The sequence below is a fragment of the Harpia harpyja genome, chromosome 6, assembly GCF_026419915.1.
Source record: "Harpia harpyja isolate bHarHar1 chromosome 6, bHarHar1 primary haplotype, whole genome shotgun sequence".
NCBI lineage: Eukaryota > Metazoa > Chordata > Aves > Accipitriformes > Accipitridae > Harpia > Harpia harpyja.
The window spans coordinates 53,072,433-53,096,257 of NC_068945.1; the positions used below are offsets into that span (position 1 = coordinate 53,072,433).

The window sequence follows — 23,825 nt, forward strand, 5'->3', positions numbered from 1 at the left end:
ACTGGTAATCCATTACTATTAGCAAGCAAGCTGTACAAGCTTCATCCATTCATGCAGCTACTTACTACATTAAGATTCCCTTCACCATGCAGTTACCCACATCAAGAAAATAATGTGACACAGTAGCAACAGGAATATTATTTTGTTCTACAATAACCTTAACTAGCACTTAGGATATTTACAGTAAATACAGATAGTAAGATTTCTTTTTCAAAAACAATTCATATCAGCTATACTTTTCTCTTTAGCTACAGTATTGCAGACCCAGTATAAAGATAAAAATACAAAAGCAAAAAGAAATGAAGAAGAGTAAAGCACAATAACACATAATTTAATCAAACTATGTTGTGATTCCATCAAAAAACCAACCAAGTCAGGACCCCTTACCTGAGGCATCCGAAAGTATATAAAGTTACAGCAGTACACATCCACCATTGCTTAACAACTAAAACCTTATTTAATCTTACACATACTTTGGTGTACTTTTCTGGCAAAAGAAAGCAACTGAGTGGACAGTCTTCTAGACAAAAAGAAACAGCCCTAAGAATATTGAAAAATGCCTATCTTTTACTCTCCAAAACTTTTAACTGGACCACTGTACTGTAAGGACTGTGATCAGCAGTACAAAGTCAAATTGACAGCTAATTTACTAATGGCATCCCTCAGGGGTCAATACTGGGGCTAATACTGTGCAACAGCTTTATTAATAACTAATGATGGCACAGAGTGGACTCTGTGTTTGTGGATGATACCAGATTGGGAGAAGTGGTTGACATGTTCAAAGTCAGGGCTACTATTTGGAGGGACCTTGGCAGGCTGAAGGAATAGCTGATAGGAACCTTCTAAAGTTCAGGAGAGGCAAACGTCCTGTATCTGGGATGGAATAGTCTCATTTAACAGCACTGACCAGGCACCAACTGGCTGGAAAGCAGCTCTGCCAAGAAGGACTTGGGGGTCCTGGTAGCCAACAGCTGTACCCACATCAGCAGTGTGTCCTTGCAGAAAGGAAGGCCAATGGTATATTGGGCTTTCTAAGCAAGAGAGAAGCCAACAGGTCAGGAAAAGTGATTCCTCCTCTGTTCTCACCACTTGTGAGACCATGTCTGCAGCATTATGTCCAATTCTGGGACACTGGCATATAAGAGCAAGTCCAGTGGAGGGCAACCAAGGTAGCTGGGAAGCTGGAGTACTTTACACATGAAAGGAGGCTGACAGAACTGGGTTTGTTCAGCCTTAAAAAGAAAAGCCTATGAACAGCTGAAACTAGCTAATGGGAGGGTATAGAGAAGATGGAGCCAGATTCTTCTCAGAGGTACACAGAGATAAAATAAAAGGCAGTGGACATCAGTTCCATAAACAAAAATTCTAATTATGTATACTAAAAAAAAAAAAAAAAAAAATCACAATGATGGTAGTCAACCCCTTGAACAGTCCTACCCAAAGAGGCTGCAGAACCTCCATCCCTGGAGTTACTCAAAACTCAACCGGACAAGACCCTACACAGCCTTATCTAAGTTGGCCCTGTCCCCTTAGATCAAGAATGCTCATAAGAGGAAAGAGCAGAGCTTTGGAAAACTGACTTCCATAGGCTCCATATAACCTAAATAGTTCTAGGTTTCCATAATGTCAACTACATCCAAGTCTTACTGGTTTCCTTTTCAAATAGCAATGACGACTTTTTAAAATACTTCATAGTTTCTACAATGAAAAAATGTGTAATGAAATTTCCCTCGCTCTGAAGTGTTATAATTGCCATTATTTTTTTAAGTAGTTTCCTTTAACCTATTTTCTACATATGCTATACAGCAGGTATGTCATACAGACAATCTGCAAAATATACCTGCTATAAGACGACCAATTCCTTAAAGCTGGGATTTTGCTTTGCTTTCTCCAACTATACTGCTCAAAACAAGGAAACCATCCTCTACTACTCAACCATATAAACGACCTAGAGTTAAGATTAATCTAAGATGTTACTTTGTAAGTATTTAGGACAGTATGAAAAATCAACATTAACTAGCAAACATTCATGATGTCTATTAAAAACTACAAAAAAAAAATTCTAGTGTAGAAAAGGTATAGTTCAGTACCCATTTTCATTTTTAAAAAATCTTGGCAGTTATCTACAATCACAGACATTGATACAAAATCTGCTATAACATATAGTTCAACATAAAATATACATTGTATTGGTTGCCTCCTTTACTAAATACTATACAATTTAGATCAAAAAACATTGAATAAAAAATTGGATCCACATTTAGAAAGATAAACAATTACAGTTTTTGATGTGGAACTACTTCAACAATGTCCTATTAAATACAGTCCTATAAAGACCTCACAAAATTATTTTAAATCAGATACAAATCAGGAACCCACACTTTACTTTCAGTTACAAAGCCTGGTAAAGGACAGTTTAAGAAAACACATTTACTTGCTACAACTGTCTGTCTTATTTTTTTTTTAAGTGTGAAGCCTTAAAAATAATGCTTCCCAAACCTAACCATTGAGAAAAGTTACTTAATCCCTAAAGCACTGAATGTACAAATAAGCCTTCAGCATTTCTTTCTTTCTTAGAAACTAAACAATAATATATTGTATTATATTTAAATTTTTATTACACCGAACAATAAGGTTGATTATCAGAATGGTATTTTTCATTTTAAAAACTTGGTTAAAGAATTTGTTTATATAAATGTTCATTGGCCAAGTTCTGGAAGACTATGTATAGGCATTATAATTATACACTTCATTTGGTATATAATCATTTGCTTCTATAAGTAATTCAAATGTAAACTCCAACATTGATATAAGCATAAAATGATATACAAAAAGTCACACTGCAAGCAGTTAGACTATTTCTGAAGTAACAAAACACAGTTTTAAAGATATTTTTAATATAAATTTATCACTACCCTATATACAGAAGTATTCCCTTATATTTTTCACATTCATTTAAACATAAAATACATCTACAACAAAAAGTTTTACATACATTTACATTTATAGTGCAATATTACATAAACATTGTTCTCCTGCCTTTAGTTTTTGATCATTAGAAATACTTTAACATCCTAAAAGGACACAAAGAGCATTATCAAATATTCAAGATGCAAATATGTGCAGGCCAACCCAAAATATGCTATGGTAAGCACTGGAACAAAAAAACCTCACAGTATGTGTAATGAAAAGATGGAATTAATCTTTCCAAGATTACCAAATACTAAGCTACACAAGAAATATTTTTTCTATCTCATCATTGACAGGCTAGTGTCACAAATATATGCCTGGTTCTGCTTGGCAACATTTTGTTAATACTCTGTTCATTAATTTAACAAACTATCAAGAGAGTATGTTTAGAATGGGCAAGCATTATCTCTTGCATTTCATTTAATTAAACTCTCTTCTAGCAATATGACAGTCAGCATTTCATGAAGGGAATTATTTTAAGGATGAAGGTAGAAAATATTTCAAAGTGCCCTGCTAAAACATGAAAGCATAATCTAAAATTACCCCTGCACACACTGTAATTTATCTATAATATTAAAGATGTTATTTCCAGAGCTCATAATTAATTGGATTCCACAGAGAAATTATTCAGGCATTCCAGATAGCAAAATGAAGCACAAAGGCACAAAACATAGTGCCGAAGGACAACCATAAACAACCACTGTGACTTGCCCGAATTACAACAATCATTGAGCTTAATATGAAATGAATACTGGCTGCCTTTTGTATGTGGTCATTACTCTGCTGCAAAGAAACTGCCAGTGAATTTTGATTATATTGCCTTAATAAAAAGTAATGAAAGTGGCTCATGCTCTAGTGGCTTGCTTTTAAATGATACACGACAGTGATCTTGCAAAGGCCAGTGTGCCACAAATTGATTATGACACCTCATCTGAGATAGGTGATGTAACCCCACTATTGTAGGTAACTGTAGTGATGTTCGCTTGACTTCTTGCAAACGTTTTAACGAAACACTTCCAGTGAAACACCAGTTAGAAATTAGCTTAGCTTTTAAGACTTACCATCAATCCGACTAACAAGTTCCTCCAACATTTTCACTTTCTTCTGAATTCCTGGCTGTGCAAATGTGTAGTTATCCTGAAGAAGAGACCATATACAAGTATAAGTTTGGGGTTGTGGGGAGTTTCTTTTCCTTCAATTACGTATCTCAATCCATTTATTTTTCTATGTTTTAAGGTGTTTGTGTTTTGTTTTTACATTTCCTGGGTCTAATTCTACCGTTAAGGAGTAAAGCATCACATTGTATAGTCCTACTTCCAGTCCCCATCTCTAACAGTATACCCTATAGCTATTACTGCATCAATTGCTCTCTACTTGCTAATCTAGTGCCCCTGAAGTTACAGCTTTATTGCAGAAGTCCAAGTAGCTTTAAAAGGCTGTCATCTTAAATGCCAAAAGGTGCCACGCTAGAGATTTTTTTAAAGGTGATTTTTTTCTCCTAAATTTACAATTCTACCACAAACAATGTAGGAAATTGAAAATTTAGACCCTAATCAGTGACAGGATAAGAATTTGATCTTTAGAAGTTCAGAATAACACCTTCCAGCAGCATAAGAAATCAAAAGTCTATTTCAATGGAGTCATGACTGTTCTGAACCCAAGGTTACAGTTAATATCATGAATCAAAATCTAACATGCAAGCTATATAGCTAAAATGGCAGGGTATTTGCATGTATTTGTTTGAATGTATTAACTCTAACTGGATTTTTTATTTTTGGACTGCAGCTCTATAATATATACTAGAGTTTGAAATAATGAGAAAAAGAAAGGTATCTCCACTTTAACTCCAAAGTGATCGATCTTTTTAAATAAAGACATTATTTAAATACACAGCAATGTTTCTGAATATTTGATTGACAATCCCTCCACTCAACTCATTTTGTTATAGTTTTATAGAGAGATTCAAGAAAAGAAAACTGCCAATATATATTTTAAAAGAAAGTTGCTATATAAAGTTGTTTTCATGTAACCACTACCCACCCAGAAAACCAGGGTAAAGAATTTTTCGTATTAACTGCTATTGTTTTAATAATTCCTTTATGAAAATCAAATGGAGAGCTGAGCAACTATGCCAAAAATCATCCTAAAAAAATTTTCACTGATGTTCTAATATTAATTTTTCTTTACTTGATTTCAAATTTTAACTTGGCCTTAGAGTAAAATGGATGAATATCAGTTCATTTTTATGTATCTTAAGACTTTTTTTTTTAATTAAAAAAAAAAAAGGCCATGTTGACTTTCTTGACTATATTTACATGGGGAGGTTTATTTTGATTTGTTTTATGAAACTGAATTGCAATTTCATCTTCAAATTCTATAAAGCTGCCATAAAGTATGAAACCCAAAAGTTCACAAGGGAAAATTGTGCACTAATAATTCTGTTGGTTATAGTACATCAGCCAGCAAGTGGTTTACAGTATCAAAAAGTCTATTATGTGCTCCGATCACTTGTAACTGACCACAGTAGTAGCTATTTAAAAAATTATAGCAAAGTTCTCTACTGGCCTAGCAGTAGCACTTTCACAGTATTTCATATTAGAAACCAATGTATAAACTAAAACAGTGTCAATGAGGAAAATTCTCTGAATTTTGGAATTTCCCACAGGAATGACCAACTAAAATAGGCAACCATTTCATCTTGCTGGCCTTGTCTCTTAAATAGAACATGAGCATCCTCAGTAGGGCAATAAAGCATCAAAATAGAATAAAGCATCAAAATAGAAAGAATGGAAAGTCTCACACAGAATTCAGATCTACTATAATCTTACTTCAGACAGAGAAACTATCCCATGCACTGTGATAATACCTTTTATACAAGCGTGACACACTCCTGTATTAGTCATGTATCATATCCAGGATACTGCACCTTCAGGAAACAGTATATTCATTTTCTTTACAGAACCTACTCTAACAATGAAAACTGTATTCAATTTTTTTTTTTTTCCAAATGTTTATATACTGTTCTATTTATTTATTTAAAGAAAGTTAACTGGTATTTCTAGAAGTAGTACTGTACTCAAAGTACAGCAATATGGTACTCAATGATTTCATCTATAACAGATCCTCTGTAAAAGTGTCTTCATGTATTTAACACTGAAAGCCAACACAGAGCTAAAACACTACTACTTCAATCGTTAGTCTCTCCCCAGGTGGTGCAACTCCCAACTGGGATCTATGAATCTGAAACTGTTTTCTTTCTCAAAGCATCATTTACTCTGTATACACCTGGAAATGCAACCCAAAACTGCCATCTTGGATTTGAAACCAGGTAAGTTTGCTCTCCACTACATTTTATGTTTTGACTATTCATTTATTTTTCTTTTCATTATTTCAGCTGCAAATGAACACAGCTGGGAGTCACTCTTCTATTTGTGCTGACTCATCTAACTGGAAAGATCTTAGTTGGCTCCCCCAGTCCTCTCTTCTAATTAAACTACACTGTACATATTCCCTCCTATGACACTTGTAATTGACTTTCTGGAGTTTGCAAAACTGTGAGAAGGACTTCATAAACATCAAAACTACTCTGTTATCTACTATTCTTGCTCCCTTTGTGCTTATATGTAGAGGAAAAAGCTTGTAACACAGTTAAAGAAAAAAATGTGACAAACTCATGAAATTAATGAATTCTTGCTCGGGACAATATAGAAGTACAGTGGTTAAGATTTTAATTCCTCTACCATACAACTTGATTGGCAACACCAGCTTCGAAATTTGAATCAACTTTACTCCCAACTCTTCTACCTCCTCCCCGCCAAGAGGCGCAGGGGGATGGGGAATGGGGGTTGGGGTCAGTTCATAACACTTCATCTCTGCCGCTCCCCATGGACCATATGTCCTGGCAGAAAGCCTGCTCTTGCGCAGGCTCCTCTCCACAGGCTGCAGCTTCCATTAAGGGATCTCTACCTGCTCTGGTGTGGGGTCCCTCCGTGGGTTGCAGGGTGGATATCTGCTCCACCGTGGACCTCCATGGGCTGCAGGGGGACAGCCTGCCTCACCATGGTCTTCACCACAGGCTACAAGGAAATCTCTGCTCCTGGAGCACCTCCTCCCCCTCCTTCATTGACTTTGGTATCTGCAGGGTTGTATCTCTCACTCCTCTCTCACAGCTGCTGTGCAGTGTTTTTTACCCTTTCTTAAATATGTTACCACAGAGGCACCGCCAGCATCGCCAATGGGCTCAGCTTTGGCTAGCAACAGGTCCATCTTGGAGCTGGCTGGGACTGGCTCTGTCCGACATGGGGCTGCTTCTCACAGAAGACACCCCTGCAGCTCCCCTGTTACCAAAACCTTGCCATGTAAACCCAATACAAGTTCTCTGCTAACTTTCAAAGAAAGAAGCGTTTCAGTATTCAACTCTAACTATTCCTACTCACAGTTGTAGGTCCTCACAAGAACATTTCATTACTTATCCTGCAAATTTTTGTTATATTTCCTCATTTATTCCTTGTGTAACTTTGACCGTTGATATTAAGCAAAAGACAAACTCTGAAAAAGTCATAAGTAACTGAGAACAGGATTGTCTTGCCTCAACAGATCTTCAGCAAACAGTTAACATAAAATGCCTTATATTTCTAACCACTGTTCTTGATACTTTCTAGTAAGTATTCACATATGAAAAAGTATGCATGAATACACAACAGAATCCATGATAAACATAAAAAATTCATGCATTGGTGTGCAATATCTAAATTGACGTTCTGCTCAGTTCCAACATACTATGCTAACCTACTTCACAGCTGAGTGGTTAGAAAATCTAGTTCAGACTCTGACACATAATTAGTTTCACCTTACAATACAAAAGGTTAAGACTTCATAATGTCACAAGGGCTTAAAACTTGCTTCAGTCTCAAATTTTTGTGTTAGTGATCTGTACTTATTCTGCAGAGGCTAGTATAACCACCTCACTGCCCTGCAACTACAACTAGGTCTGGCAGGACTTCTTCTCAAAAAATAATCATTATAATTTAAAATAAAGTATTTCAATTATAGCCTTCACTAAACATGACAAAACATTAGGTAATGTCCTGGGTTTGGCTGAAATAGTTAGTTTTCTTCTTAGTAGCTGGTATAGTGCTGTGTTTTGGATTTAGGATGAGAATGATGTTGATAACACACTGATGTTTTAGTTGTTGCTAAGCAGTTTTTATACTAAGTCAAGGACTTCTCAGCTTCTCATACTGCCCTGCCAGCAGAGGCTGGGAGTGCACAAGAAGCTGGGAGGGGGCACAGCTGGGACAGCTGACCCAAACGAGTCAAAGGGGTATTGCATACCATATGATGTCATGCCCAGTGTATAAACTGCAGGGAGTTGGCCAGGGGACACTGTGGCTGAGGGATTGGCTGGGCATTGTCAGAGGGTGGTGAGTAATTGTGTTGTGCATCACTTGTTTTATACATTCTAATATTATTATTATTTTCCCTTCCTTTTCTGTCCTATTAAACTGTCTTTATCTCAGCCCACGAGTTTTACTTTTTTTCCCGCTTCTCTCCCACATCCCACTGCGGGGGCAGGGAGTGAGTGAGTGGCTGCGTGGTGCTTAGCTGCCAGCTGGGGTTAAACCACAACAGGTAATTCCTTACATTTTCAATACCTTGGAAAGGTGTTTACCTTGAAAACTAAGTCCTAAAGTAACCTTTTCTGTGGATACACTGAGAAAGTGATATTGAGTGAACTATGGATGGTCCTACTTGCATTCTTAATATCCTCCAAATGTTGCAGTATCTACACTGTACCCCTCTAGCATTTTTTATTTGTCTACCAGGAATAAAATACCAAAGTAGATTCTACTATTTTCAACCATGTATATCAATGAGATTCTTATTAGTCACTCTGATGCATACTCTAACAAGTATACTCCATTTCCAATCACCATAGGCAGCCACAGTACTGACAGCTATCTGTTCGAAATACTACTAACTTATGATGGAGTGCTAAAAAGAACACAGATGCTTTTTAAGTGCATGTTAAATGTACTTCCAAATCAACTATTGCGTACGTTCAATATACCTTCATTGTTTTAATTTTAAATCTCTTCCAAAATACTACAGATACTTCATAACAATGAGTCCATAATAAATCTGAAAATCTTTCTTTCCGACTTCTTGAATTATTTCAATTACATGTGGAAAAAGGAATGTAAACAGCATTTGTGAATGCCATCTGGTACATAAGTACAAAGGCAGCTGCAAGCATGCAGAGAAGGAATCAAATACTTACTATTATATATAAATATAATAATGTATGTATATTAATAATTATATATAATAAATTTATAAGTAATGTATATACATACATCCTTCTGTGTGTATATATAAACAGACATATATACACTTTATATACTTCCAGAGAAATGAAAACACACTATATTACTTTTTCTACTCATTCCTTAGGAAATATTTTCAAGTTTCAAAATGCAACTTTTCTTATCTACACATCAGAAATTTTAATATTTTAGATCGTTTGCCCTTCTGCACTGATTTATATTATTTTAAAATATATAGAAGGAATTTCAGAGTATTAAAAATTGTTTCCCAGGGTCAGAAAATGAAACAAATTTGCAACTCTCTAAGCTAAGAACCTTGGGGAAACAACGGCCTCTGAATGATACAGAACCTTACTGCGCTACGCAATATATTGCACATATGACCTTCACTACAGTTATTATCAGGAATACTTTCTATTTTGAAAATTCAGGCTTTGCAGGCTTTAGCTAAACAAAAAGGCACCCATCTTTTTCTATAAATAGGTGTTGACGGGATAATTTTAAAAGAAGAAGAAAGCTGAAGAGGAAAGGAAAACAACCTTTTATGTCATCACGGAAAGAGGAATAGAGCCAGCCAAACTGAAAAGAAAAAACACTGTCAATAATTTGACAAGAATGACTGCAGCCAAGCACAACTATAGGCACAGTACTTTTCATTCTTTTCAGGTCACACAAGCTGTTCACCAACAATGTACTGTTGAAAATATCAGAACCATTTACAGAAGCAAATGGAAAGTTTTGACACAAAATCTTCACGTGTTGTTTGCTTGCTTTTAATAAGGTTTTATCAATCAGATCAGAGCTCTTAAATATAAAGAATACATTAAGCAATCTGTATACAGCATACCTAGATGTCTGTTTTCTCTACTGATGTATATTTAAGAACTCCTATACATCAATTTAGGTATGTTCAAGTATATTATCACATGAGCAAAAGACAACTGAAAGAAAAAAAGCTTTCTGAAGGTGTATATTTATCTCATTATGTCAGAAAGGGATCTTCTCAATTTTATTTTTAGAACTCATTTAAGTACTTCATTCACACATTTGCGAATCCTCTAAGCAAACTCCAATTAAAAATCTTGGTTCACCTTGCTCTCAAAGTTACACAAAAAGGTGGGGGCAGGTGGGAGGGAAGCATGACACTTACATGATGATAGCCAACACATATATCAACACTATCAATGGTAGGCACAGTTTACCCAAAATGTTTCCTGAAACTGGAGATTATAATGTAAATTCAATCTTAAATACAGTTTAGGAGAGAGAGAGAGTGTGCACGCAGAAGAACAAATGCACAATTGTGCTGGGAGTATGCTGTTTGCACATATTCCATAGTATGTTCCATAATTACTCCAAGACACTTCCTTTAAAAGAAATGATCCTTCAGCCTTTGTAATTATTAAGCCTGACTTTTGAAACTTAAAATTTCCTAAGCAGTAGGAAAGAGATTTACAAAGTGTTGCAGCCCAAAATTTTCTACACGGAAAACAGTATCATATTTATGTCTACATAACAGGATGGAAAAAGCAACATCTTATTAAAAAGTAGGTACTGATTCTCATATGATAATAGTATCCATAGTCTCAGAATCAAAGACCCAATCTTCTACTGGGCTATGTAATCAAACCTCAGTTTTACACAAGTGGATGTATTATAAATTACAGAAACTGTTAAAGTAACAATAAAAGAAGTGCTCAGGGTATATTTTTGGATTACGGCATAGGCCGGACAACAGTTCAAATCCAGGTAAAAGCTAGAAATCATAAATATGGACACTTACGATCCCAAAAGCTGATGCTGTAAATCTTAGGTAGAAGATAAAAATATTTTTATTCTGAGGTATACTGATGGCACAGTATATTTAATCTAAAACACAGAAAACAATGCCTTTTATATAAGTATACAGAGCCAATTACAAATAGATTTGTTCTCTTCCTGAAAATTTTACTCTCGGTGACAGGCTAGAAAACTGCATTATTGGATTCCAAAGATACACAGGCCCCTTAAGAGCTTCTGAAGATACCTGTCCTGAAGAACAACTATAGCCCTCAAAATAAATCCTACTGATGCCCTCAGTTTTCTGATACCTGAAATCCCAACAAAGGCTTGTTGTTACAAACTTAAAATTGGCTACTGGGCCAAACAAAAGAACCACCTTGTTTTTTCCTTTTAAGAGCAGTCAGCAGCAAAGGACCACAGGGGACAATAGAAGTAAAATAAGCCTGCAGTGAATGCTTGCAGCGTTCTTTCAGTTTCCAGTTTGCAGCACTGAGACTTCCCTAACTCAAGGTGGTATCTTGGTAATTAAAGTTGTTTAAAGATTTTTCTTCAACCAAACTTGAAACTATTCAGGTGCTAAACCCATGTAAAATGCTTTTCATCCTTTGTCAAGCAGCCCTGCAGCTTAGTTACTCAACCACTCTTTTTTAAGCCTATCACTCAGCAGTATTAAGAGATATTACCCAGGTCTTGCATCAGAAGAGAGGGAAAGCAACGACTCCCTATTCACCTTCTTCATGCAGCTCATCATTTTAAAGACTTCTATTACATTCCTCCACTTAGCTAAGTCATCCAAGCTGAAGAACATAATCCATCACACAGAAACTGTTCCATACCTTTGATCACACTTTTCTTGCTCCAGTATTATTTTTTTAACTTTCAATCCATCATTTCAAAATGGGATGGACAGAAGGGATTAGAACAGCATACTGAGCACAAGCTCATTTTAGGTTTTAAAAGTAGCAAAGTGATGTTTTCTCTTTCAAGGACTGCTTACATAAACACTTCTCCTCCCTACGTGGTAACAGGCAATGCTTCTACCATGGATGCTTAGCTTCTTTGAGCTTCTGGTAAAGAACTTGATCAAAATGCATTTTGGAAATGCAATTAAACCATACAGTTGTTCATAGGCTCACCGATTCCTTCCAAAAGCTGCCAGATTTGTACTGCTTTACAGAAGTTATAGAAAATATTGAATAATATGGTTTTTATCCTTTAACCATTAATTCTGTTTATTTTCACACTTTCTACAAATCTTTCTGGTGAGCATGTCTAATTGTCTGTGCTCTCCTGAATCCCCTTGAAATCATTTTCAAAATCTGATGTCATATCCACCCCATTCCATACCTCTCATACCAAAACAGTTTTGAGCATTGATCTTCTTGTTTACCCATTACCAGAGACCCTCATAGGAGGTAATCACAGATACATTTCACACTGAGCAGAGCTAGCCATTGCCTCTGAAATTCTTACGAGGCATCCTGATGCACAGTATCCTAGTGATACATTCAATCTTCTCAAACTGATAGGGAGGATTATCTGTCCTCCAGCGACCAAGCAAGACACTAGAAATTTCAGGAAACTCCCAAAAGATCTCCCATGGACAGGCGCTAGTCCAAACTCGGCAATTTTCATATAAAGCTTATTGTTGTGGCATACTCGTACTATACAGTTCAGTGATATCACAAACAATAGATTTAATTGCAATTCTTCTATATCAATGTACTATTTATACTTTCCAAAGTAGACACTGATGCTATATGACTCAGGCTCATTGTTAATGACAGTCTTAGTGTAGCCGAGTTTGAAGGATGATTTATTCCAAAAATCTAAAATGTTGACATTTTTAGTCTCAGGTTTTGGTATATCAGAAGTTTCAGGATCTACTTTGAAACAATCTGTCTGAGGCCAGATCATCAACAACCATGATATAGTCCTTAGCTGCTCAGACTAAACCTACTCAGAGCCATACAGGAAGAGCATAGCAGATATGCCTTTTTTTACATTTTAACTACTCGAAGTTTTGAACAGACAATAGCAGACATGATTTAATTACTGTCATATCAAAAGAGCAGGACTAACATAGCAATTGTGTTAATTACATTCCATCAGCTCGTAGTTACAACTCTACTGCCTGAGTTTGTTTATTAACTTCCTAGCATTGTTCAATAAAACGTACGTTTTTTTCCTTCAGGTACTAATAAAGTCTTCAAAGAAGTCTATGAAGAGAAGCTTCAAACAAGACTTTGGAGATCTGAAGGTCCTTTGGAAAAGGAAAAGTCACACAGAATGACACAATACTGCATGTGTTTTGCCCTCAAAAAAGTCTGCCCTTAATGGTATTCATTCTTAACAGCAATTTATATCTATTCTGTGTAAGAACATTATTTTGAATTGAGAAAAGTAAAACCTGCTTACAGAAAAATTTCTAGACTCTTGTTCTACTTTGAATCTTCTTTTCTTTCACTCTAAGTTTAAAACATTTCCTCCAACAGATTATGTAAGTAAAATAGAAGCAGACATCTGAACATGAATACAGAAAGGATTCTGGATAGAAGCACCTGTTGTGGCCATGCTTATGTTTCAGAAGATTTGAGTCTCACATATGACATGCAGATGGAGTAACAGAAAAATAATGTTTAGGGGTATCATTTGATAAGTGACTACTAAAAATGTTGAAGTTGTCCATTTCTCAGTAGAAGAAAAGCCATTCCAGAATCTTGAACAAGCACACATGCCCACCCTAATTGCAGAACCTACTTCTCATTAAATTTGTCATGTTTATGACTTTCCAATTAATACCTAAATTTGAGAAACTGGATATTTGGATTTAAAATGATTCATAATTTAGAAACAGCTTTATGGAAGCCACTGATAATGAAAAGAATAACAGTAATCCCAAGCTATTGTTTATTCATCAGAATAGAAGCCTCCATTCAATAATAAACTCACTTTCGGCAAAACAGAGCAATCTGTTTGCAATCATCAGCAGTCTTCCCTATAATTATACTTATTATCATTCATGAAGTTTTACAGCACAACTCGCACTTCAATTCTAAAATAAAAAGCTGTTATTTTTATAAGTGTTTTAAAACACAATTCTGACCAAGCAATCCATTGTTTTTCCTTAGAATAGTCATAGCTTCAAGAAAAAAAAACCACCATGTTTTGTCATCCTCAGGATCCAACTTGGACAAGACACTAGCATTAAATGAACAATCTGGATTTCTGAAAATTACTAAACAGTTACTACCATATAGAAGTTCTATCTCACAGACTGAGTTACAGCGCTAGCAGCTGCAGGAACAGACACAGAACATGAATATGCAGCTCAAACGTTAAAAGAACTACGTACAGAAATAACTACTTGTAGTATTTCTGACAATTCTTGACAGGACTTCCACATTTCTAAAACATACATTCCTGACTGGCATTAGGATCTGTTTATAAAGAAATTGGAGCACAACTGCAGTATTGTCTTTCAGTATCAACTATATAATGTTAGTGGAGACTCTGAAGACTGCTTGGGAGACAGTTATATCATATATCACATTTTCCCTAAAGGCACCGCATTTGTGGTGCTACGTTCAGCTGAGGAAGGCGGGAGGAAAGACTACTTTCTCCATTTAGCTAAGCCTACCAGAAGTGCTGGGCTGATGCATACCCAGAAACCCTAGACAAGCTATCACTGCATTTGCACAGGTAGTCCCTGCAGTACCTGTGATAGAGAAACTTGACACATGCCTGAAAACACATATGCAATAGACACATGGTTCACATGACAAGAGACAGATAACAGACAGATGCAGACACAGTACATATTCCTTGCATCTGTCTATCTTGGCTAACAAACCCATATTCTCAGACAACAGATCTGCAATTTATCATAACCCTAAACTAGCTACCCAAATGAACTGCAGACATAATCAAGAAACTTGTCTTGCAGTTTAATGAAAAGGTACAAAGAAAGCTATCTTCAACCTACTTTTTCCTTAAAAATAAACCTTTGGAAGGTCCTGTGAAGAATTTTCAGAAGAGCTAGCGTCAGTTATTTCTGCACATACTTCTCAACATTTGAGCTGCATATTCATGCTATTTATCTGTTCCTGCAGACCTCTGAAAGCCTTTCCAAGCAGCATTCCATCCACCCATAATTCAGACTTGAGGCACACATTAGCAACAACTTTCCAGAACTCAGGAGCGAGAAAGAACTTTGCAGGATTCCCTCTGCAGATCATAAATCTTGCTATTTAATCAGCCATAGAAATAGCCAATATATACCTCAGTATACTCCAGTCCCCAGAAATAAATTATCTCCCTTTTATTCTAAAAATTCCCAGGCCCTGATAAATAATGATATTAATATTTTATTGCTATTTTTAATACATCTGGTTAGGACATTATGCAATGCATATATTTCCCCTTTGGTTACTTTATTACCATTATACTTGAACTTAAAATGAAGAACTATACTCTATTTTATGTATGAGCATTACGTTTTCAGGTGGCACAGATCAGCGTGAACTTTTTACTTGAACATTTCCTGTTTTGAGGAAAGTGTTATAAAGGACGATTTAGTAACAAAAAAAGCTAATTACGATGGATATATGGGAATGTCTACTTAATTAAGTGGAAAAAATACTCGTGAGATAAGTTCTAGTTTTCCCATATGCACAGCCATTATTCCTACAGGTGAAAATGCAAAAAATACTCATGCGTCATCTACAATTTAGAAGTGTTCTAAAGTCAACCAGCTTTATCATGAGCATGGTAGATTGACATCTGAAATGCTTTACCTTTTGATTGTTCAACTTGAAATGCGAGAAAAAATAGTTTTGGAAATTGACCAGCTATAAAGAAAACCTAGGAATATGTGATTCTTATTCACAATAGGAATGCACCAAAATACTGTAATATAGATAAAAAATGTGAAATTTCCAACTAATGCATTGAAAATAATCAAGAATGGTGGTCTTATTTAGCTGTATTTTGCACATGGCCACACACACCCTCAGAAACAGGTTTTTATAAATCAGCATTATTGCATCTTGCAAGAATACAGGCTGGAGACAAACTGGCTGGGAAGGAGTCCTGTGGAAAAGGACCTGGAAGTCTCAACAGACAGCAGGCTCAGTCTGAGCCAGTGGTATGCCCTGGCAGCAAAGGGACCAGCAGCCTCCTGGCTCACTAGATTAAGGGAAGTGATTATCCCCCACTCAACACTCATTGTGGAATCACTGAGGTTGGCAGGGACCTCTGGACACCATCTAAGCCCAACCCCTGCCCAAAGCAGGGCCACCTGGAGCAAGCTGCTCAAGGCCACGTGCAGTCAGGTTTTGAACTCCAAAGACCAAGACTCTACAACCTCTCTGACCAAACACTTCCAGAGTTCAATCACCTTTACTGTAATGATTAAAAATAATTTCTTGTATTTCAAGACCACATCTAGAATACCACATCCAGTTTTTGGGACCCTAACACAAGAAAAACATGAATAAACTGGAGTAAGGGCAAAAGGTCACCAAGACGCTCAGAGGTACGGAGCACATGCCCTGTGAGAGGCTGAGGGAACTGGGTTTGTTCAGCCTGAAGAAAAGAAGGCTTCAGAGGCACCCAATAGCAGCCTGCTAAAACCTATGTTATCAGGAAGACAGAGTTCTGTTTTTCATAGTGGAGCATAGTGGGAGGATAAGAGACAAGCAGCATAAACAAACAAGAAGTGTTCCATCTGGCTATAGAGAGAAACTTTTTCAACATGAGGACAATAAAGCATTGGATCAAGTTAACCCCCTGAGATTGTGCAGTCTCCATCCTTGGAGGTTTCAAGACCCAACTGGACAAAGCCCTGAGCAAGTCGATCTGACCTTAGAGCTGACCCTACTTTGAGCAGGAGGTTGGACTAGATGACCCGTAGAGGCCCTCTCCTACCAGAATTATCCTATGTTCTTATGATTTTAGAAGTTCTCATTTGTTTTCCTGAAATAAATATGAAAAATTGCAGTGACGTACAGTTTCTGGGACAAAAGCTAAAGAAAAAATTTGCAGCACATAGTCATGAACCACTGGAAAGGAAAACCATTACGGCATATCATCATCCAAAATTGACTGCTGTAAGACAGTACATACAGCTACAGATTACAAGATTAACTGACATCTTGGAGAAAGACAAAATTATATTAAAAAAATCTCCTAGATTTCTATTTAAATCAATTTTTTTAAAATTTAAATCAAATTGTGATGACTCATATGTGCAGCCACTTAGGAGCCTATAACTAGAGAGAACAAACTGAGAAAGAAGATGCAAAGTAATCTGAGAACACAAGATAGATTAAACTACTGTGCAATATCAAATACTAACTACTGGAAGAGTTCTGCAAAACTCTCTAACTGGAGCCAATAACATACTTGCATAGAAACTCCCAGATCACCAAAAAACAGCACAAGTGAAGCTGCTAAAGCAACAGATGATTTGACCAAGTTTTTTATTTCTCCTCTAAGCTAAGAACTGTAAGCATATCAGGAAGTGATTGTCATGCTGCTCAATGCCAACACTGTCTTTTATTCCATAGGTCCCTGTGGTTCAAAGATGTGCTGTTATATTAAAAATACACAGAGTCACATTAGCTAAAGAAGAAAGGGGGGTAAGATGACTGAGGACAGGAGAAATGACACATACTAGGTGTAGCAAAACTCGACCAAGAAATACATATTTCTTAATAACACCTTTGACAATTCTGGAATCAAGAAAATGAGACTGTTGGGATGGGTTGGAAAAAGAAATTAGTTTTCTGTAAGAATAATAAAGGGATACAAATACAATCATTCTTCCATTACACTTACGCATTGGAAAGACAAACACACAAAAAAAATATATCTAGCTTGTATTAGTAAAAAAATTTCACAACAGGACCCAAACTGTTATCAAAGTACACTCTTCAAACTTACCCAATACTGGTAGGCCAACAACAAATTGAAGCCAATATCGATAAATAAATTAACAGAAATATTTTGCTTATCAGTACTTGATGGTTTTGTATGAAAACAGAATTTTAAGGAGAAATGATGTAATCTCTGAACTTCCTTTTGTAGAAAAAACAAAGCAGCAAGCCTGTGACACAAGATGTTCCAGAAACAGGTAAAATAGTTGGAGGGCTTGCATTTTTTTTACCTGGCTTTCTTCCTTTCAAGTAGATTTCAAGTTCTCATCTTTTTTCTTTATAACTTTTCACATATTTTTTAAAATTTAGTGAAATATTTTAAAATGTAGTAGTTCTGAGGGATTGAAATAAGCAAACCAGATTTTTTTTTACAGGAACCACCGTGAGAAGAAAACCATGCTTTTCAATAATGCTATACAAAACATTGAGCTACTACTCATTTGACCTTTAACCAGGAGAAATACACTTAAAATAACTTCAAAGAAGCTAAAGACTTAAGTTTGTTGACGCAATTTTATAACAATTTTGTCAAAAATGAACTCTGTTACAAGTTTAAATTCACAATATGCCTTAGCCAACATGCCTTAGCCAATGAAACATTCATATTAAAATAGAAGTCATAAGCAAGAATATTTTAAAGCACTTTTAAAAATACTAAGTACCATAAGGAAAGAAATAACTGCCAAAAAAATGCCATCAAAATAAAGAACCTGGAAAACATTAATTTAGTTTCACTGAAAAGTACAGCTTCAATTCATAGGAATTTTTATGGTTATTCACATTTTATGATGACTTATTAATGATTGGAGGATAGCCATTTTCCACACACACAAAATCAATCTCCCAGGGCCTTTGCTACATTAAAACCACTTGGAGAAACAAAACCTCAAGTTTTCAAGCATTTGTCCAAAGCATTTCAAAACAAAGTTACATGGGACCTATCAAAAGGATAGAACCTAATACGTACAGTAGAAGCACTTGTCCATCACCTCATCTTTTAAGAGAATGTTGGGAATAAATTAACCAAAGTTTTGCTATCCCTGTAACAATTTCTGTTGTCACTAAAATAATGCTGAAACAATTTCACAGAAAAGATCCTCTACACTATACAAGTAGTTCATTTGAAAGCAGGGAATAATCAGAAAGAGAAGGTATGAACATAAAAAAAAAAAAAGAAGCAGCAATCTGCTAAATATTTGTAACCGTAATTGATTTTCTAATCAGCTCACTGAAAGCAGCAAATGAACCCTGAGTGCAAACATCTGCCTACCAAACACTGCTAAAAACAATTCTTTGTTGCCAGTGCAGAATAGAAATCATCACCTTTCAGAAACTTTCACATTTCTAGCAAAGGTCAATTTTGGTCCCATCGTAACCCAGGAATTTACAATGACTTATTTGAGTGCATATATTCTGAGTTTACAAAATCAGACTATTTTTACTTTCTAGCAAGATTCAAAATGTTTATCTGAAATAACACAGATCTGAAAAATAAGTATTAGATAAATATTATTTGATGCCTATTGCAACACAAAGCCTATAAATTTTAATTCAACTAACTTTTTTTAAACTGAAAAGTCCAAAGTTTCTACTTCATGGTGCATCAGCATTGCAGCACAAAGTGTTTTAGTACATTAAATACCAAATACAGATGTTTGGACTCCCATTTAATCTATGGTAGATCATATGGATTCCTCCCTCACCTAAATGCAAGATGTTCAGCTACATATTTACTGTTTCTTGTAGATCCTTCTAATCTTCATAAACTTTTATGCCAACGAATGCGAACATGTACACACAAATCCACCATTCTTAGTCTGCAACTTGCTGCATTTAACAGAAAATTGTGCCTGCATTTATAGCTTCTCCACATAGAAAAAAATTCAAACACTTTGTGAAGTAGCATAAGTATCAAGTTTTAAATGTATGTTTTAAACATATGAAGATAATTTCAGGAACTATTAAGACAGCAATTGTTTACAGGTTGCTATATTAATGACTTAAAAATGAGTAAGCAAGCCAGCTTTTCATCACTTCAGTGAGACCATTTTACTTGGGAGACTTGAGCAAATATCCTCCATGCTTGGTGACTGAGGTGTGCAACATGCCTCTAGAATTGGAGATTTCAACTCTGCTCTAGAACACCATACTACAATGAAACGTGCAGACATTTTGATGAAAGAAGTGGCACGATTTTTTTTTTCCTTTCTTAATACTATGCCAAACTTGCAGCAGATTTCTCCAATGGGAAAGCCTACTTCTCCCCTGTTTTTCACAGATGTACTGTTTCTCAACAACCTTAAAGTAGTTTGAAGCTGTGACATTAATCAGTTAACTCCACTACTTACAGACAGGAAAAATCAATTTACCTGAATGCCATCAAGCAACTTGCTCATGCACCAGTAACTGTCAGCTTCTATGTTCTGCAGCACTTCTTCAGGCAGACTGGAAACATCAAAATTTTCTACCACTTCTTCTTCTGTTTCAGGAAAAGAGAAAGACAAGTCAATGAAGTGCACAGAATAAATAAAGCAAGGATGAGGAAAATAATTGAAAACAAAGACAACCACCACTAGTCAGAAACTTCAACGTACATTTCCTTTAACAGGGACTAAATGAATCATTTATTGCTCAACTGTGTCATCTAATAGATTTACATGTTAATGAATACTTAATTTCTTGCAGACTGTGAAAATCTCAAATCATGCCTGGTTAACCAGAATTAATATATAATAAATTACTTCATTCTAAACATTTCACACCTGAAAAAGGATCATCAGAAGCACTTCAAGAGTCCTCAAGCTATGTATGAACAATCTCTGCAGAACATGTCTATATTTGCATCATGCAAAAAAGAGTCTTGACAGAAGAAAAAACCCTGAAAAATACTTTTTAGAAAACCAGTGAAATTTATTTAGAAAGCTGACTACAGCTTTTCAAGGAGGATTTGTTTTTCAGGCAAGCATTTGGAATCAGAAGGCAATCAGACAAAAGGAAACAGATGATTCCTTCCCCCCATCCCCCAAAAACCCCGATTCTCAATACCGGAAAAGCACAGAATCCCAATGATGCCTAATGCATGGAAACCGAGTCTTTCACACAAATGTGTTAAAAGAAATTCACATTTCACTATGAACTGAAATTTTACCACCTAAGCCACATTGTTTTATTTTTAAACCATGGCATCTGAATTAATCCATTTTGAAAAGAACACAGAATGTGCTGCCTTGCCAGCTAACTCCCAAAGCTCCCATACAGCCACAGAAGAGAGTTTAACAGGAGCTGGGAATGCTCCAAGTAAATGTTGTAGCTACCCTCTTGCAGCAGCTCAGTGTCTTACTGTATCAAGATAAGAATCAAAGCAGCATCTTTCCCAGCCCTGGTTTCTTCCCATGGGGGGGGAGGTGCGGAAGAGAGAGGTGTTTGATTCTACTTAAACAGAGTATGATATACCAAAGAAGGAATTTCCTCCATTACACAACTGCAAGGTAGCATAGAATAAACAGTAAGAGAAAACCAAGAATATGTAATATCTTAAAACTCCTCTATTATCTGTCTCATAGCTTTGCAGTATGTCATTACAGAAGCCTAAGTACATCTTTAGATTGTCACATTTGATTATGCTACCTTAAAGCACTTATTTGTCAATTGGTAATAAGCATGAACATTACACATTATAAAATAATTTCAACATACCAGTGATTTTACCACTATACTAGTAGACACTGGTAGCAAGGTGTTACCAAAGCATTCTTGTTTGCACTGGGTGTCTATATGTGGGTGTGCATCTTTTAAGGGATCATTGGGTTTGGATTGTGAAATATTAACAGCTGTAGGACAAGAAGATTAGGTCGTGCTACTAAAACATTAGTTAAGATCTTGGGAAACCTGGTAAGTAAAACAGGGGATTGCAGCGGAGACTCCATAAAATAAAAGCACACAATGATCTCAGAGGTGGCAGGACTGGAAACAATGCACCAGTAGTCACTTACTGGTTATTAAAGGAATACCACCTTTGCATTGGAGTACAGTTTTAAAAACCCAGTTTCTAAAAGAAGATCAACAAACAAGTATCCAACGTATTTTAAATACCCTATATAATAAACTCAGATATAACACTGCCTTGCAAAACAATGAAGAAATATTGAGTAGCAGACTGCAACAGTAAATTTTTTTAATAGCAGATCCTTTTGTGAGGAGGAAGAAACTCCTTACCCAATGTCAGCAGCATATTGCTCCCAGCAAAAAGGACAGACCCCCCCAGAAATCAGTATCATACTCCTCTCCCAGCAATGGACAGCAAATTTGCACAATGCTTTGTGGAAAATGTGGGTAACATAGGCAGTAAATGGGAGGTAACACTCCCCTCCAACATCATTCTGTTCAGTTCCCACCACTTTCTCTATTAGATTCCCCTCATTAAAGACAGCTTCTCGAACAAACTTGGGTTCATTTCATTTATTAAATCTAACCCTTCAGAAAAAGCATGTTAAGAGAAAAGCCTAGCATAATATAAAAGTTTTTTCACGATAAAGATGCTTGAATACAATGGAGATAACAAGAAAGGATTGAAGGCAAGCAGACCAACATGAAGAAAAAAACCAAAACATCTAGCAACGAAGAAACCTAACACAGATTAGACAAGTAGCTAAGGTGATGTACATTTGGCAAAATTAATCCAAATTGAAATGGCAGTTCCACAGCTCAAAAAGACGACAACAGAAAGGTCCCTCCAAGTCTAGAAAAAGTAGCAGATTATTATTGTCAACGTGGTCTTTACTAAGTCCACTAACAGAAAAATTACTAAGAGTACTCACAAGACTTACTCACAGAAAGACTGAAATTTACTAGACTTCACATGAACAAAAAAAAGTCTATTTAAGATGACAAGTTTCATATGAACCTGTGAAAAAAAAAAATCAATATTAAGTATCTATCTATCTACCTCCAACCTGATGTGCCTTGAGATTTTAAAACAAAAAAGAAACCCCCACAACCTTCAGCAGAGAAGCCTTTTTTAATAGTTCAGAAGTGAAAATTAAGGATGAATATTCCTATTAATTTAGAAGAGAAAGACTTTTCCAGCCAGAAGAGAAGATGAATGATGTATCTTTACAGCAGAAACGAATTTTTTGGTATATCCTACACGTTAACTCACAAAAAAGTCTTAGAGTTACAGAGTTTATGTTTATTACATATTCATAAACCAGTGCCCCAGTGGAAAAAAAAGTATAGTTAGTATTTTTAATTTTCATTTTAATATTTTAAACAGCAAAAAAAGGAATAACCCATTCTCTCTCTGCCTTACAATATCTACAGAAAAAACAACAAAGGAACCAGAGGTCCTTATATTATATAAAACACAAACATATATTGAACTTTATTCCCCCTGAAAGAAGCAGTCTTCAGAGGCCCTGAAGTGTCACAAAACACTTGCTGAAAGAATCAGATTACAACTACTTAGATAGTGTGTTCCTTTGCAAATGTCCTGCCTTTGAGCACCTTTTCTTTTCATGATACTGCTATCACATTTCTGAACAGCAAGGAAGTTATAAACCATATAGCACACCACAGTAACTCTTCTGCAGGTGGGCATGAAAAGATAACAAATGAGAAAGAGAAGATAAGAAGTCTTTCTCATCTTTCTTATCTTACCGCTTTTTTGTCCTTCTCTTTCAAAATCTACCATTTCACACTATATTCTTATACCAGGATTTAAACCAACAAAAAAGCTGAAGATACACCTATAACCATGGAAGGTGGGCGTCTTCACCTCCCTTCACAGCCAACACAGAAAAACAAGTAGTGA

General features: G+C 35.9%; 1 protein-coding gene across 3 annotated transcripts in view; it reads right to left on the minus strand.

The window, feature by feature from the left end:
* Window positions 1-23,825, minus strand: part of TBC1D22A (TBC1 domain family member 22A) — a 202,955-nt gene that overhangs the window by 110,891 nt on the left and 68,239 nt on the right. For all 3 annotated transcript variants that reach the window (XR_008235492.1, XM_052789034.1, XM_052789033.1), the window contains exons 9-10: window positions 20,386-20,495; window positions 4,032-4,107 (exon numbers count right to left, since the gene is read on the minus strand). Coding sequence is in view for 2 of the 3 variants with exons in the window: in XM_052789034.1 (XP_052644994.1) it covers window positions 4,032-4,107; window positions 20,386-20,495 (186 nt within the window). In the remaining variant the exon portion in view is untranslated. The remainder of the gene's footprint in view (window positions 1-4,031; window positions 4,108-20,385; window positions 20,496-23,825) is intronic.